An 18,839-nucleotide genomic window follows, 5' to 3' on the forward strand; every position below is an offset into this window, starting at 1 on the left:
CGCTGGCATCACTGTGTACTTTCTCCCTATGTAGGACCTCCGTCCTTAATGAGTTGTACTATGAGAATTAACTGCAAATCTTGTTCTCAAACTTTACTCTATATGTTGTGTGTTGGGGGGAGGTGAAAACTGTTGAAATCAGTGTTTAACATGGAGTTGGTCCTCTATATATAAAATCAAACTAAAAATGAACGATAATGAAGAAAGGGATGGGAGAGGGAGAGGGAGGTGGGACGGGAGTCAGGTTGGGAGGGTGGGTATGGGAGAAAGAACCACTCTATTCCTAAAGTTGTACCTATAAAAATGCATTCATTAAATAAAAACTTTTTTAAAAAGTACATGCATTGTGGCATGGCAAGTAAAGCTACTGCCTGTGATACCAGCATTCCATATGTGTGCTTGTTCATGTCCTGGCTGCTCCACTTCTGATCTACCTCCCTGCTAATAGCCTGGGAAAAGCAACAGAAGATAGCCTGAGGACTTGGGCCATTGCTACCCAATTGGGAGACCTGGAAGAAGCTCCTATCTCTTCACATCAGCCTAGCCCAGCCCTAGCCATTGCAGTCATCTAGGGAGTGAACCAAAGAATGGAAGATCTCTGTCTCTCCCTATTTCTATAATAAATAATATTTATATTATTAAATAATATTTTTAAAAATTTAAATTACATTGAAAATGTATATTATAAAAGCATTATGGATTAATATATTCACATATAGACATATCACACACACACACACACACACACAACATGCACACATTGTGTCATCTGAAAATGGACATACAGATCAGTTATGGTTTGAACAGGATTTGGCTCCCAATCGCACACAGACGTCTAAACCCTAAGTTCTCATGTTAGTGGTTAAGGGATTTAATGTTAATGGTTGAAGGATTAAGGGTTGAGACTTGATCTAGTTCTGAAGTCTGAGAGGTGGGCCTAGTGGGAGTCTTTGGGTCACTGGGAACTTACCCTCCAAAGAAGTTCTTGTGAGAGAGCTGGTTATAGTCAAGTGTGGCCTAACCCCCCTCTCTGCTTCCTGCCATGCTTGTTCCTCTGCACCTGCTCTGTCATTGTCAGCCCTAAACAGAAGATAGACTAATGCGGCCATCCAATCTTGCACTGCAAACCTCCAAACTGCAAGCCAAAATAAACTTTTTCTTTCCCAAGAAGCTTCTCTCAGATATTTTAACTAAAGTAAGAAAAAGCAGATTAATGCAAGACTTCAATATTAATGTTATTGTTTATTTCCTCATCCTAAAGGAAAGGAAAGCTTTCATTGCAAAATGATGTCAGTGTGTCTTCCAATGTTCTCCCATAACAGGAATGTTTATAATATTTTCAAGGAAAAATATGTATTTCTTTTTCAAGGGAAAAGGTCTAGATTTGATTAGACTCTTGGAGGAGTTCATAAGCACAAGAGGTGAAGATTTGCTGCCTGTGGGGGAATTTCAGCACCTTGGACAAGCCTTGAAAAATGAGATGAGCTTGCTTCTAGAAGAGCAAGTCTAAATCCTCTCCACACAAATGAAAACTAGTACCATGGGATGAAAAATTAAGGCATGCATTTCTCTAATATTTTGTGAATAATTTTATTATTCCCTTTCTGACCTACTATATCGCCACTATCACTATATCATCAAAAATATTAATGAAAACATACAAGTGCATTATAAATTTTTACAATAGTTCTTCCTCTACACTATTCTAGGATACTCTACATTTTCAAATATTCTGTCTTTATAACAGAAATCCCAATATTGAATTCTGAGTGAAATCTTCCTGACTTTTTCATTAAGCCCAAAGCAAAATTCTATGTTTTTCAGATTATGTCTCATTTTGTTCCAAAAGGCTATGATCTTATAAGATAAATACTAAATTAAAATTAAAAATGTTGGCAAAGATATGGAGAAACTGGAACCCTTATGCTGGAATGTAAAATGATGAAGCTGTTTTAGAAATTATTTGGCAGTTCCTCAAAATATTAACTATAGAACCAGCAATTCCATGCTTAGGTATATACCCAATAGAAATGAAAACATATCTATTAGGGTTGGTGTTTGGCTCACTACTAAAGATGCCAGTTAAGATACTCACATCCCACATGAGTACCTGGGTTCAATGTCCTGACCTGGCTCCTGACTCCAACTTGCTGCCAATGTAAATCCTGGGAAGTCAGTTCTTGGCTTCTGACTTCAGCCTGGCCAGCCCTGACTGTTGAGGCCCTTTGGCAAGTGAACCAGCAGATAGAAGATTCTTTCTCTCTCTCTCCTTTTGTCTCTGTCCCTCTGTCTCTCTCTCTGTCTCTCTCTCTCTCTTTTTGTCTGTCTCTGTCTCTCTTCCTGTCATCTGTCATTCAAATAAATAAATAAATAAATCTTTTTTTAAAAAGTCTGCCATGCCTTCATTTATAAATGAAGTTGAAATAAAGACCTTTTTAAAACAAACAGGAATTAAAATAATTTGTCACCACGTGTCCAGCCTTACAAATGATTCTTAAGGATATATTACACACAGAGTATGATAGTCATCATTATGAAAGATTATGAAGGCAGAAAATCTCCTAGTAAAAGTAAAAAGGAAATTCAAAGCAAACAATATAATATTTATGGAAAAATGGCAGGACCAAGTCATTACTTATCAATAATAACCTCTAATGTAAACAGCCTAAATTCTCCAGTGAAAAATATATAGACTGCCCGAATTAACTAATAGAAAGCAAAATGAGCAGGCATAACCATCCTAATAACAGACAGAATAGACTTTAACACAAAAACTTTTAAGAGACAAAGAAGGGCATTAAAAGGATCAGTTCAACAGGAAGATGTGACTATAGAAAATGTTTATTCACCCAGTGCCAGAGTGCCTGGCTCTTTAAAACAAAGGGTAATGGATCTAAAGGGAGATACAGACTTCAATACAATAATAAGGAGGGACTTCAACATCCCACTTTCATCAATGGACAGATCAACTAGCCAAAATATTAACAAAGAAACAACAGAACTAATCTACACTATGGACCAAATGGACTAAATTGCTATCTAAAGAACATTTCATCCCACAGCTGCAGAATACACATTCTTATCAGAGCATGGAACTTTCTCTAGAATAGACCATATGGTAGATCATAAGCAAGCATCAGTAAATTAAACTAATTGATATCATATCATTGTCTTTTCTAACAACAATGGAATTAAGCTTGAAATTAACAACTTGAGAATCTCTAGAAAATATGCAAACTCATGGAGACTGAACAACATGCTCCTGAATGAACAGTGGGTTACAGAAGAAATCAAAAGGGAAATAAAAAAATTCATGGAAATGAATGAAGATGACAACACCCATACCAAAATTTACAGGATATAACAAAAGTAGTTTAAAGAGGGAAGTTTATAGCAATTAGTGCCTACATCAAGAAATTGGAAAGACATCAAATAAATGAGTTATTAATGCATCTCATGGTCCCAGAAAAAAAAATGCAAAATTAGTACAAGGAAATAAATAATTAAAATTAGAGAAGAAATAAACAAAATCAAAGCCAAAAAAATACAAAAGATCATTGAAATGAAGAGCTGGTTTTGTGGGGGAAAAAAATAACAAAATTGAGATACCATTGACCAACTCACCATAAAAAAAGAAGACTCAAATCAATAAAAATCAGAGATGAAAAAGGAAATGCAATAACAGATACCATAGAAATAAAAAAAATCATCAAGAATTATTACTACAAAGAGCTATATGAAACAAATTAGAAACTTAGAAGAAATGGATAGATTCCTGGACACATACAATCTACCAAAATTGAGCCATGAAAACATAGAATACCTGAAGACCAATAATCAAGATGGATATGGAATCAGTAATAAAGACTCTCCCCACAAAAAATAAAAAGCCCGGGACTGGATGGCTTCATTGCTGAATTCTACCAGACAATTAAACAACTAACTCCAATTCTTCTCAAGCTATTCAACTATTTAAAACAATTGAAAACAAGCTTAATTCCAAAACTAGAAAAAGATATAACAAAGATAGATAACTAGACCAATATCTTTGATGAACATAGATGCAAAATTCCTCAACAAAATGATAGCTAAGGGCCGGCAATGTGGCTTACTTGGCTAATCCTCCGCCTGCAGCACTGGCATCCCATATGGGCACTGGGTTCTAGTCCCAGTTGCTCCTCTTCCAGTTCAGCTCTCTGCTGTGGCCCGGGAGGGCAGTGGGGGTGGCCCAAGTGCTTGGGCCCCTGCACCCACATGGGAGACCAGAAGAAGCACCTGGCTCTCCTGGCTTCAGATCAATGCAGCACTGGCTGTAGCATCCATTTGGGGAGTGAACCAATGGAAGGAAGACCCTTTCTGTCTGTCTTTCTCTCTCACTGTCTATAATTCTACCTGTCAAATAAATTTAAAAAAAAAAAGAAAGCATGAAGTCCTATCTTTTACAACAAAATGGATACAACTGGAAAATATTATACTTCATGAAATAAGCCAGTCTCAGAAAGACAAATATCATATGGTTTCTCTGATATGTAGCAGTTAATATAAAATACCAAAAAATGTATAGGAATGAAATGGTCATTTTTGGGGTATGATTGTCATTTTTAGCCCTTGTTTATACTCCTATGGAACTGTGGTCTTCCTACTTCTTACTTATTGAACAGTAAAATTAGTGGCAAATTAAACCTGTGAATATAGAATGGATTAAAATTAAGGTTTTGCAAAAACTGATGGAGAGGGGAGAGAGGGATGGGGATTGGGGGAGAGCAGGGCAGTGAGGAAAGTGTGGCTGTTTTCTTGGAACTGTACCTATGGAATGCATAAAATGCTTGTATTTTTCTCTACATTAATAAAAACATTTAAGAAAAATTCTATCAAACATCATTTAGAACTGTGTAGAATATCCTCAGTGGTACACATACTAAACATTGGAAAACATCAGAATAGTCAGGATGTAAAGAATGGTCTAGATGACAAAATTTTCTATTTAAAGGTACCTTTTATAGTAACATTTCCTGTGCATTTACTGATATAGAAAAATCACCAACTGTTATATCTATTATTCTTTCATTAGTCAGAGAAACTGATTTCACATCTTATTTTAAAAAGGGAACAATAGGGCCCCCAGTCAATGGGTAGAGTTTTCGTTTTATACATGAGTTAGCATAAATCCCACTCTCGTCATGCCAGGTGTTGATACCAAATCTTTTGGAACCATTTAGATCTGTGAACTGAGAACGACATTTTCTGTGGACTACTGAATAATCATCTTGACAGCGGCAACCCTATGGGGAGGAAAAAAGAAATAACATTGAGTGCCTGGGATATATAAAAGGAAGTGGTCTCCAAACATTGATCTTTATTAAATTATTCTTATGATCAAATGACAATTTTAATAATTAATTAATTAAGAAAAGCAAATAAGTGCCTTAAGGGGAAAAATAGCTATTGCATTTGTAAGCAACAAATCATGAAAGAAGAATCTAACTTATAGTTATTTTATTTATAAAACTAAGAAGATAATTTGTTATACATATAAGATTTTTCTAAACCATAAAGAACAGTTTACATTTTATGATCATCTAAATAAAACCAAAAGAATTATAATGACCATTCATCACTTTATTTGTGAATATAAGTTTAACCATTCCAAAGAATAATATCCTGGGTCATATCTTTATTAACTGCTAGCAAGTCATATATATTTTCAAGACAATGGCAAATGCCAATCTAAAATTTATTCCTATGAGAAATTTGCATCAACATAACCCAGTATAATGTTTAATAAATTTATCCTTAGGCCACTTTACAAAAGCATAATTGTAATAAAATAAGACATTATCACTGATCATTTCCCAAAGGAAATATTGATTCTTTCTGATTATCCCAGGGGTGATGGCAGACATGGAACATAAAGACGTTAGCTGATTATCTAATTCCGTTTTTAAATTGGTTCTAATCTGAAAGAACTAGAACAATATTGAAATTAAATCACCACAGCTATAAAACAATGAAATAAAACCAAAATAGCTCTGATCTTAGATTGGTTTTATTGAACATTTTAACCATATGTCCCACCACAATACTCTCCATTTATGTGGAGTGCCTATTATAGGTTGGGCACAGCACTTACATGTTTACATCTTCTAATTCATAAATTGCCTCTGAGGGTGAATTACCACTCCCACTTTACACATAAGAAATGATGATTTGCTTGATATCTCAGAAATTATTTATAAATTAAATCTGTCAGTCTGTAAAACTCATCCTTCTAGAAACTTAATAATTGAGATAAAAAATAAGCTATAAAATCATAAAGCTACACAATAACTGTGTCACGATTCTATATAGTTTAGAGTTTTACTTTTATGGTTGGGGTCATTCAGAGCTAGTTTTTGGTTGGTTGGTTGGCTGGTTTAGATTCTTTAAATGAGATCTGAGATCGAAGCACCATTGGCCCAAAGCAGCCCCTCTTGCTGTGGTCAAACTGATTGGAACTTTGAGTGCAAGATTAATTTGTTTCTTTAACATATCATAGGCAGAAAAAGGGTTAAGTTTTATGTGGTCAATGACAAGAGGAAATGTTATGTTTTAGGAAAATGATTCTTAAATTCAATGAAATATTATATTGCCACAAAGGATGTAAGATACTTATACATGCCACAATATTGAATGACCTTGAAAACATTGTACTAAGTGAAAGAAGTTAACCCAAAAGATCACATAATGTATGATTTCTTATGTGAGATGTCTAAGATAGGCAAATACATGGAGACATAAAAGTATATGAGTGATTGTGAGAGAATGGGAAGACGAGGAGGAAGGATGTATTACTGTTACCAGGTACAGCTTTTCTTTTTGAAGTGATGGAAATGTTCCAAAATTGACTATGGGGATTATTGTACAATCTTGTAATATGCCAAAAGCCTCTCTTTGTGTACTTAAAAAGGATCAATTTTATGGTATGTGGAGTTACATTTAGTAAAGCTGTCAGTGAAAAGGGAATGAATGCACTGAGGGAAACAATTCTGAAATTGGGGAAACAATTAAGAAGCTGTTGTCTGCTGACACACGTTACACCAAGGACCTCACAGTCAGTGGTTTCTTGATAAACTAGCTCTAAAATAAATTTTAGGAGTGGGCACTGTGGCACAGCAGGTGAAGCTGCCACTTGGGACACATATCCCATATCAGAGTGCCCAGGATCAAAATTTGTCTCTGCTTCTGATCCAAGTACTTGAGTCTTTACCATATGGGAGACATGGACGGAGTTTCTGGATGGAGTTCAGTCAGGGCTGAAGTTTCTACTCTTTCTCTTTGTCACTCTGTGTTTCAAATAAATAAACAAATCTTCAAAAAAATATACCACAGTGATTTGACAATTTCTGTGGCATACATACTTCCACTATGGATGACTTCAAGCTATAAGACTGAAGTCAGTGAACACTGAGCAAAATCCACTCAGGCAAATTTCTGTCTAATTCATTACTGAATCTGTTTCTCTCATTCCCTATGTGTACCTGCCATGCAATTGGAGTGGGACTGCCCACAGTCACAGGTCTAGGGGTAGAATGTAACTAGCCTAAGACAATCAGAATAGTCTCACCCCATTTTCAACAACAGTGGTGGGTTCAGAGTTAGACTTGTAACTTGAATTTGTCAAGACATATTATAACTAAAACTTATTAAAAATGGCTTGGTGAAAGAAGCTCTTTTTCCATTACTGGACATAAATGTTGGAGCGTCTAGCCCAGGTTGCTGTTGGCAGCCTTCCTATAACCATTCTAGCATAAAACCAATACTACAAAAGGCAGATTTAGAGTCCATAAGAAACATGATGGCATTGCTATTTCAATTCTTTCCTGATACATGGCTTTCCAAAAAATGTGAGCCAATAAATTCTTTTTATTGTTTGATCCAATCTGAGCTGCATTTCTGTGGGCTCATCCTGTGAGACCCACACTGTTGGGATGGTGGGGCAACAGCATTCTTCAACAAGAAGCACAGGAGACAGTTTTGGTGAACATGCCCATTTATTAACAGTCAGCACAAGCTGTTATAGCTAGTTCAGGGTAGCAACACTAACTCTATAGGATAAAGCAGATACTGGCACCTCTATGTTTCTCCAATCAGCTTGAAGGTCACATAGTCCATGCAGCCTTCCAGGTGGTCTTTATGGGTCTCCATGGGTCACACTCAGCAGTTATATAGCTAGTTGAAAATTACAAGGCCCTTCAACACGAAGTGGGGGTGGAGGAAATGTGCCTGGGGCTTCTGCCACTTGCCAGCAGTCAGGTCAGGTGTATGTCCCAGTGTGCTGAGTCCTCAACCAGGGTCTCTCCTGGGAGGCATGGTGTGCCATGCTGTCTTAACCTCTTGCATGGGCTAGCCTTGCAGTCTCCCAGCCAAGCACAGAATCACCCACAGGTTGCACTCATCTTACTAAAAAACATCCTCACTAACATACACGCAACATATCCTCTGTAATATTGAAACCCTGAGGCACATAGAAGCAGAGTAAGAAAATGGGTCAAAATCAAGTGATCAGGGTGTCTATATAAAAAAGGATAAGCATGAAGGAAAATAGTAATTTGTAGAAGGATGAAAAGATGGAATAGGTGAATAAAGCAGGTATTCAAAAATTAGAACAAATGACTAGGAACCTGGAGGGTATAATTTATCATAGGAAAACAGAAGCAAGTATGCTTTTCAAAGCTCAACTCAAAAGGCACAGAACAGAAAAGGAGAAAGCAGGTGCACCAAGAATAACCTTAAAGGGCCTTCATATTCACTGCAGCTCAGATTCATGGAAAAACTAAGACAATGGGAGTCCTGGACGAGCTAGTAATTAGGTGTACCAGTCACACCACTGAAGGGACAATAACTTGAAAATTATTACTATGTTTTCCCCTTTGGGTGTATGAACCATTCATTTGCTCAAGGGGAGACTAAAATTTCTTCCAGAAAAATGTCAATCAAAAAGCAAAGTAATATCAGCTTCTAACATGAAAAATGGGATTTTTTTCATCAAGATAATGGCCTCGTAATCCAAGTTTCAGTCTTGAGGACTTTAGAGTATCAATAATCAACAAGGAATTCTCTAAATATGGAGAGAAAATATCCTTTATTTTGTAAGTTTAGAGAAGAGTTAGAGAGAGAAGTAAGATAGGGAAGAGTCTGCCTGCCTATCTGAAGAAATGGTGGAGAGAAAAAGATAATGGCAAAGGAAAACAGCACAGCAGAAAGAGCAAATGTGTTTCCTTGTTGTCCCATCCCTAGACTTTAATTGGGCAGAATCCCTTTGACCTTAACAGAGAGAAGCCATTAAACAACTGAGAACAATGATATGAAAAACATAGGGGGTGTGCCCCATCTCTGATCTGGCTGAAGAGCCCATGAGAGTATTTTAGGCATGGAAAGCCAAGACACTCTGGAAAAAAAAGAAAAAAAAAGAAAAGACCTAAATGAAAGATCTCTGTGAGATCCCAGTGGAAAGAACGGGTCATCAAAGAAGGAGATACCTTTCTCTGAAGGGAGGAGAGAACTTCCATTTTGACTATGACTTTGTCTAAATAAGATCAAAGTCAGCAAACTCAAGAGGCTTCCATAGCCTTGGAAACTCATGACTAGAGCCTAGGGAGATTTCTGATGCCATTAACAAGAGTGTCAAATTGTTAAGTCAACAACAGGAGTCATTGTGCACTTACTTCTCATGTGGGATCTCTGTCCTTAATGTGTTTGTCCAATGTGAATTAATGCTATAGCTAGTACTGAAACAGTATTTTACATTTTATGTTCTGTGTGGGTGCAAACTGATGAAATCTTTACTTAATATATACTAAATTGATCTTCTGTATATAAAGATAATTGAAAGTGAATCTTGGTGTGAATGGAATGGGAGAGGGAGCGGGAGATGGGAGGGGTGCAGGTGGGAGGGAAGTTATGAGGGGGGGGAAAGCCATTGTAATCCATCAACTGTACTTTGGAAAATTATATTTACTAAATAAGAGTTTAAAAAAAAAGGAAATTCCTGAAACAGAACACTTCTTAGTCCACCATCTCATTGGCCTAGCCTGGTTGAATGAGGCAATTCTCCAAGATTCACCACCCCAAGCCACTTTCGGTACCATGTGGCTAGAAAAGAACCTAGGATGGCTACAAGTCTGCAGAGGCAGTGCCAGCAGGGGCTACTGAGCTGCACATTGGAGCTGGGCTTGCACGGAAGTCACAAAGGCTGCTGTGAGGTCTACAGTATCTACAGGAGTGGAAGTGAAGCTGAATCACCCCAGATATGTTATCTGGGCTCTGGCCCAGCCTAGAAAGAAAGAGAAAAAGACTGTCAGTTACAAAATTCACATGCTTCACCCATTAATGCCAACAAGGAAAAGAGCAACCAGGTAGACTAAGGATATCCCTCCAGGGACCAGAAGAGACAGAGAACATCAAATAGAAAACACTACACTTGCCTTCTGTGTCAGGATGTTATGTCGTATCTGTCTCCCTGTATCTGGGTGCCACCTAAGGAAGAGCTATCATCACCAGTACAACCTGAAAAACCACCCTGCACGTAGCAATGTAAAACAGCAAGCATTTCATTACACATTCAGATGCCTCAGATCAGGAATTTGCATGAGGTACACAAAGACAGCATCTCTCTGCTCCACAAGGCCTGAGTCCTCAGCTGGAAGACCTCAAAGTTGAGAGGGAGTTGAGTACTGGGGGACTGGAAACATCTCCGATTCCAATTGGCAGTTGGTGCCAGCTGGGATCTCCACTGGGGCTGTTGGCTGGCACAACTATATAGGCCCTCTCCACGAGCTTGCTTAGGCTTCTTCACAACGTGTTGGCTGAGTTTTGAGAATGAGTATCCCTGGGCTGGCATTGTGGCATAGCGGGTAAAGCCACCTATGGTGACAGTATCCTATATGAGCACAGGTTCAATTCCCAGCTGCTCCACTTCCAATCTGGCTCCCTGCTAATGCACCTGGGAAAGTAGTGGAAGATGGTCTAAGTCTTTGGGCCCCTGCACCCACGTGGGAGACCTGGAGGAAGCTACTGGCTCTGGGCTTCAGACCAGCCCAGCTCCAGCCATTGTGGCCATTTGGAGACTGAATCAACAGAAGATTCATTCTCTCTCTCTCTCTCTCTCTCTCTCTCTCTCTCTCTCTCTCTCTCCTTCTTTCCCTCTCTCCCTTTCTCCCTCTCTCTACTCTGCCTTTCAAATAAATATTTTAAAGAGAGAGAAAATGAGCATCCCACAAAATGAACCAGGAAAGTGTAATGCTTTTTATCACCTAGTCTCAGAAGTCAAATCATATCACCTCTACTACAGTCACAACTCATTCAGATTCTAAAAGAGGTATCCCAGACTCTGCACTTAATGGGACAAGTGTCAAAATTATATAGTAAGAGTATATGGAATAGGAACACAAAGCCTAGCCATATTTAGAAAACAAATTGCTGCCTCTCTTTTCAAGGATAAAAGTAGATGTCAAAATCTTTGAGGTCACCCTTGAGGTTGATGGTTTTCTAGGACTCACATGCATACAAAGGGTCCCTGCATATGAAGGGACTTCAAAAAGTTCATAAGAAATGAAAATTATGAAAAAAACTAAGCATGGATTTCAAATTTTTTTGCAACAGAATTAATTTATCTTTTAATTCCATTTTAAGTACCTTGTATGTGTGTATGATTTATTACAGCAAAAAGAAATGAAGTAAAATCAGCAAAGAGAAAAGGCACTCAGGCTGAAGTCCAGTAGAAACCAGGTACAAAGTTTCAGGCATCCTCTCCCAGTGGAGTCACACAAGATTAGTGTAATTCCCCCAACAGTCAGTTTAAAATGCTGTCTATGAGGGAATCTCACTGGAGAAGGTGCCCAGGATTTTCACTGGGGCTCGTCATGCAGGCATCCTCTAAGCCGAGCCTGTTTCAAAAAATGCAGACTCTCAGAAGACAGCAGGTGTTCAGCACAAACCATATTGAATGCACAAGCAGTTTAGGCACAGGGAGCCTTCCTAATCAGGGAATTCTGATTCTGAAAGCCAAGTTTCCAGATGCCAGCCAAGAGCCAACCTCGTAAGCAGACTTTTTAAAGGACAGTAGTCTCTGTTGTGCTATGTTAGCTTGATTCTGCATGTGGCATATGGGAGAGCATCTCTAAGAAAGTGAGAATTTTTTTCAGGAGAGATTAAACACTTTCTAGATGAAGGAGGGAAATTAAGGAAGCAGACTGAGCTTTGAATGGTTTTCCTGGCCAAATCCGTCTCTGTGAACTTTGTTTTCAACAGAGTGAAGATCAAGCATTTTCCTACTGGTGCTGGACCAGGTACACTCAGAAACGTTTCCTCTGCATATGCGAGTTGTAGACAGTTGGCACATTTTCAACACCCTAATGTAACAGTTAAATCTTTGCCCAACATTTCCTTAATGGAGGTGGGAAGAAATATTTAGACATTGTGTATAGAAACAGATTTGTGGATTACCACACATTGTTGGCTGGCCCAAATTGGGTATTACACAGACCCTGAATTCTGACAAAGTTTACTTAAGGTAGGACAAATATTGCAAGCTTTTTCTGAGGCCTTCAAGTTGGTATAGGTAACTGGAAGAATTTGTCTGAAGCGCAGAATGAGTGGGCCTTAGTATACAATGGTGTATACAGAACCAGACTGGAAAAGACGTTTCCCAAGAAGAACTTAGAGGACTAACACAGCTAACTGAGAAAAGGAACCAAAGATGATTCACAGCTTCAAGCCTGGATGACTTAGGAGAGTTATAACACCACTAAAAAGAAGGAGAAAGACAGGGGGATTGGGAGGACTCATTTTATGGGAAAATGATGAGTCACACTTTAGACATTTTTAATTTGAGATGACATGAGTACATAATGTTATTTGGAAGGTGGTGCTGTGGGACAGATGGCCTGGAGAGAAGTCAGTGCCCCATGTGCAGTAGCAATCCTTGGCAGAGAAAAAATAGCTATAAAGAACATTACTTGGACCACAGATGATATTTGCATGTGGACTGTGAATTATGTAACTGTACTGTATCAATTTTGCTGAGGTTGAAAGCAATAGCATAGTCATGTGTGTTTATTTTTAGGAAACACACATTGAAAAATTTAGAGGTAAAGGGGCATAATGTCTCCAGCCTACTCCTATATGGTAAAGAACTGGTGACTCTGCTTAAAGATTAAATGGGAATTCCTTGTGCAGTTCTGAAGACTTTCCTGTAAGTATGAAATTACATAGTACTAAAACATTACCTGCAGAAACACAGGAGTGGATGACTATATAAAATGATAGGAGCAGTGTTTTTAAGACACAGAAGTCAGGGATGCCCACTGTTGGGCCCTTAAGGAAGAACAGAGGAGAGGTAAAGATGGATTGCTGTGATAAGCTAAGACATGAATGAGGAGGGAGGATGAAGAATGCACTGGTAACCAGCATTGCTAACTTCCAAAGAGGCAAGATGGAGACCAAGACTCAATAAAGCTCAACAGGAGCCATCAGTCTCTAGCACGTTCGGATGAACTGCTCAAAGGTTGATGAAGTTCAGTGAAACAGGCTGAGAAATGGTAGAAAAGAAGAGTATCAGAGAGATGAACACTAATGCTAAGCAGGCACTGCAGAAATGCAAACCACTAACACTACAGCAAGAGAATCACTACTAGGGGATACTCTGAATTGTCTTCCTCCTTCTTTTTCTTGAACAGATCATGGCAAGGTTAGGATGCTTCAGGGATGGGTCCCACGTTCAAACTTTCCTTGAAGGATGAAGGGCACAGAGAACATGTTTTCTCCATTCCTATCAGTAAAATGCATTGATGAGACGCACTCCACTCCATCCTGCTAGCCACTAGGGTGCTTTCCTTGTTAGGTTTCCACTACCAAGGAAATACTTGACACAAACTACTTATGACAAAAAGAGGTTTATTTTGCTCACAGTTCTGCAATTCCAAGGGTAAGTGGCACCTTCAGCTCAGTGATAGATGAAGGGCCCATGGAGGATGGAGGATGGAGGATGGAGAATGGAGGATGGAGGATGGAGGATGGAGGATGGCAATGGCAGGAGCACACGCTGGAGCAAGTGGTCAGAGCACGGACATCAGAGGATGGGCAGTGCCCAGCTTCATCCTTGTATAACAGCCCTCTCAAGTAACCGCCACAGGGGTCATGGGAGAACTACAATCCCAAGGCAACTCCTAATGACTCACATTGCAGCCCATTTCTTGGAAGGTCCACTTTCTCTCATTGTACCATCTTGAGGATGGAGTCTCCTGCTAATAAAATAGACCCTTGCAGGCCACAAATCATATTCAAACCATATCAGGTACTATGCCCTCACTCTAAGCATTATTTTCTCCTGTATCTTGTTTTCAGAATAAAATGAGTTTGCTGTTTTCAGGTCATTTGTGTACACAATATTCACCCCATTTTAAAAAATTCTTCAGTAGGCTGTCCTTTGTTTATAGCTCTTCTCATTTTTTTTATTTATTTATTTATGAGGTAGAGTTATAGACAGAGAGAAAGGTCTTCCATCCACTAGTTCACTCCTCAAATGGCCAGGGCTGAGCCAATCCAAAACCAGGAGCCAGCTTTTTCTGAGTCTCCCAAGTGGGTACAGGGATCCAAGCACTTAGGCCATCTTCTACTGCTTTCCCAGGCCATAGGAGAGAACTGATCAGGAGAGGAGCAACTAGGATTAGAACCAGGGCACATATGGGATGCCAGCACTGCAGGTAGAGTCTTAACCCACTATGCCACAGCACTGGCCCCTTCTTATTTGATTTCATCCTTTTTCTTTAGAATCTTTTATTTTTTAAAAAAGATTTATTTATTTATTTGAAAGTCAGAGTTACACAGAGAGAAAAGGAGAGGCTGAGAGAGAAGTTTTCCATCCGCTGGTTCACTCCCCAATTAGCTGCAACAGCCGGAGCTGCCCCGATCTGAAGCCAGGAGCCAGGAGCTTCTTCTGGGTCTCCCACATGGGTGCAGGGGACCAAGGACTTGGGCCATTTTACATTGCTTTCCCAGGCCATAGCAGAGCTGCATTGGAAATGGAGCAGCCGGGACTTAAACCGGCACCCATGTGGGATGCCAACACTGCAGGCGGCGGCTTTACCCACTACACCACAGCGCCGGCCCCAGGATCTTTTATTTTTGATAGTTTTAGTTTTCAAGGTCACTTTCAGTTTTAGGCTTGCCTTTGGGAACATCATTAATTTGGCCTAATTTAATATTGTAAGACAATTTGAAAGCATAATCTCAATTCCTTCATCCAGATCATCAATTAACATGCATAATCGGTTATGTTTCCTGGCCAAATCAGTCTCTGTGAACTAACCTTGTGTCCGGCACTAAAGAGAGTCATTAGCCACCTGGCGTTAGGACAGTGAAGGCCCTTCCTCCCTAGGATGCCTGTAAGTATGCTTGTTTTGGATATTCTAGTTACTTTCTAAAAGGCGTTTGAGACTCTAGCATATATAAGTTAATGTCACACTGGCTGGAATGAAGGTAGATCTGGAAGTCAATTACTGTGATGTTTTGCTTCATTATTTTCAGTATATGTCATGCATAAAAGTCTTTACCACCTCCACACACTTCACTGAGGACCTGCTTCCTCTAACAAGGCTGTCTCTAACAGAAGCACACGCGGCAAGCAGTGTGGGAGAACAATCCCTCTATAGTCAAATCTACTTTATCAACCGTGGACACCACTGGGAGAAAGGTCCCCTCACATATTTCTTTAGCTAAACTTGAAATAATCCTTTGTCTTATTTATAATTTTTCTTTTATCTGAAAGACAGAGAGACAGAGACCTTCCATCTGCTGGTTCACTCTTCAAATGCCCACAAGAACTGGGGATGAGTTAGGATTAAGTCAGGAGCTTGAACTCAATCTGGTCCCTGTCGCATGGGTGGCAGGGACACAAGTACGTGTGCCAACACCTGCTGCCTCCTAGGGTGCATATTAGCAGGAAGTTGGAATCAGAAATGGACTCAAAGCTAGGTACTCTATTAAGGGATGCAGACATGCTGCTGTGCCAAACATCTGCTCCCAAGTAGTTTTATTTCTATTTCATATTTTTCTGCAAATGATTAGATTACATGCATTAAGAGTAACTGCCAAATGTAGTCACAATAACTACGTCACTAGTTTGATATATTTTGTTATATATTTAACAAATATTAACTACCCCCTTTTATTTGATAAAATTCTAGAAGGGAAGAGCATTTGCAACAAAAACAGGTAGTATTTAACTAAAGGATAACAGGCATAGAAAGTAAAAAGCTAAAAAAATAAGGTATAAAATTCAGACTGGGTATAAATATAACTTGCTATATTATAAACAAAGATAGTCAACAGAGTAAAGCTTATAACAAAGCAAAACATGCACATCTATATAAACAAACACTTCACAAAAAAGATTTACAGATTAATAACACAAATGTTAGCTATGTCCAGCATCAAAACCTAATAACTGTGCTATTAAATATTAGCCATTGATACATTTTTTTCTTTCCAGTCCAAAAATTGTGATGGTCCCTAGCTTTAATCATATAAAGCACATATATAATTTTTTATTGTTTTCAGTCTACATTATGTGAGGACATTTGAAACTAATACCATTTTACATCTCTAATGGTGTGACCTAATGTGTTATGGATAAATTTGGTGTTTAGGGGGTCTTGATTTTTTCAAACCTTTTTCTTCTTTACAAAGGTCAAATATGCTCACTGTAGAAGGTAAAGATAATCAAAAGAAAGAAAATTAAAATCTCCCATAATCCCCAACTCTCTGAAACAAAGTTGAGATTCATGCTTTGACCCAGAAATAAAAGGCTTATCATGGATACTTGACTTCAGAAGGCAATATAACACGAAAGTAAAATTTTATGAGAAACCAGACCACAAGAACCTAGCTCCACAAAGTGCAAGGATCTGCATTTCCTGAGCACTTAAACCCCACAACTTCTCAAGGTTGATGATACATGAGTTGAGTTAAAATATTTATCTCCTAATTTTCAAGTACAGTTGAATCAAATGTCAACCAAGACCTTTAATTGCAATGGTTACTTAGTTGTAAATAACCAAGGAGTAGAATCAATGGAATAGGATCAATAAGATAGAATCAGATCAAATTCAACAGCAGAATTTGAGAGCCAGAGAGCTGGTGAAGATCATTCTGTCTATTTCAGTCAGGGGGTCCCAGAGAAATATAACCAATGGGATACATGGTGATGGTCTCCAACTATGATGGTTTGACCTACATTTGTTCAACTTTATGATGTGAAAGGAAAAAGCACTTGGCAGACACTTTACTTTGAGTTTTGATATTTCCCTCAGCTGATGATATGCTGTTTATATTCTCTTAAAATGCCCAGTTATCCACTTTCAGTATATTGCATTTTGTTTTTTGCATCCTATCATGTATACAAAACATCCATCTGTGAATATAAATGAGATATTCAAAACTTTGGTCTGAATTAGGCTTTGTGCTAAATGATTTGTCCTGCTGTAGGCTAATATAAGTGTTCTCAGCATATTTAAGGTAGGCTAGGTAGTAATGACATTTGGAAGATTAGGTGTCTTAAATGCATTTTTTCTTTTTTTTTTTCTTTTTTTGACAGGCAGAGTGGACAGTGAGAGAGAGAGAAACAGAGAGAAAGGTCTTCCTTTGCCGTTGGTTCACCCTCCAATGGCCGCCGCAGCCAGCGCGCTGCAGCCGGCGCACCGCGCTGATCCGATGGCAGGAGCCAGGTACTAAAACCTATAAATCTTTTTTTTAAGTTTTTTTTCCACATTTTTAATTTTTATTTTATTTTATTTTATTTAATGAACATACATTTCCAAAGTACAGCTTATGGATTACAATAGCTTCCCCCCCACCATAACTTCCCTCCCACCCACAACACTCCCCTCTCCCACTCCCTCTCCCCTTCCATTCACATCAAGATTCATTTTCAATTATCTTTATATACAGAAGATCAATTTAGCATATATTAAGTAAAGATTTCAACAGTTTGCACCCACACAGAAATACAAAGTGTAAAATACTATTTGAGTACTAGTTATAGCATTAATTAAACACCTAAGAGTAATTGTGTATTAATTACAGAGTTCAACCAATAGTTTTAAGTAGAACATAAAAAATACCAAAAGGGTAAAGTATTAAGTTTTTTTTTGTTTGTTATATAGTTATTTTTTATTTAATAAATGTGAATTTACAAAGTGTAACTTTTGCATTGCTGTGGCTTCTCCCCCAACCTCCCTCCCTCCCGTGGCCCTCCCCTCTCCCACTCCCTCTCCCATCCCGCCCTTCATTGAGTTTCATTTTCAATCACCTTCATATACTGAAGATCAACTTAGTATATACTAAGCAAGGATTTCAACAGGCTGCACTCACACAACCGCACAAGGTATAGGGTATTGTTCGACTAGTAGTGTTGTTTTTAAGTTTCATAGTAAAACACATTAAGGACAGAGATCCTACGTGGGGAGCATGTACCCAGTGACTCCTGTTGTTGATTTAACAATTGGCACTCTTATTTATGACGTCAGCAATCACCCGAGACTCTTGCCATGAGCTGTCTAGGCTATGGAAGCCCCTTGAGTTCACCGACTCTGAACTTGTTTAGTCAAGGCCATATCACAGTGGAGGTTCCTTCCTCCCTTCAGAGAAAGGCGCCTCTCTCCTTGATGGCCTGTTCCTTCTGCTGGGGTCTTGTTCACCAGGATCTTTCATTTAGATTGTTTTTTGCCTCCGTGTCATGGCTTTCCATGCCTGTGAGACTCTCATGGACCTTTTAGCCAGATCCGAATGTCCCAAGGGTTGAT

The 18,839-nt window shown here is 38.7% G+C and overlaps 1 protein-coding gene across 8 annotated transcripts in view; it reads right to left on the minus strand.

Moving 5' to 3' along the window:
• The window catches only part of CFAP95 (cilia and flagella associated protein 95), a 210,576-nt gene that overhangs the window by 89,530 nt on the left and 102,207 nt on the right, over positions 1-18,839 (minus strand). For 2 of the 8 annotated variants that reach the window (XM_002708236.5, XM_017341723.3), the window contains exon 6: positions 1,223-5,282. The exons of 2 other annotated variants lie outside the window; for them this stretch is intronic. In XM_002708236.5, the coding sequence (XP_002708282.2) occupies positions 5,094-5,282 (189 nt within the window). In that variant the 3' untranslated portion in view covers positions 1,223-5,093. Of the gene's footprint in view, positions 1-1,222; positions 5,283-8,011; positions 10,313-18,839 lie in introns of those variants that run through there. 4 more of the 8 variants (XM_070050992.1, XM_070050978.1, XM_051846483.2 and 1 more) reach the window with 3 other exon arrangements.

This window comes from Oryctolagus cuniculus, chromosome 1 (genome assembly GCF_964237555.1).
Source record: "Oryctolagus cuniculus chromosome 1, mOryCun1.1, whole genome shotgun sequence".
Taxonomy (NCBI): Eukaryota; Metazoa; Chordata; class Mammalia; order Lagomorpha; family Leporidae; genus Oryctolagus; species Oryctolagus cuniculus.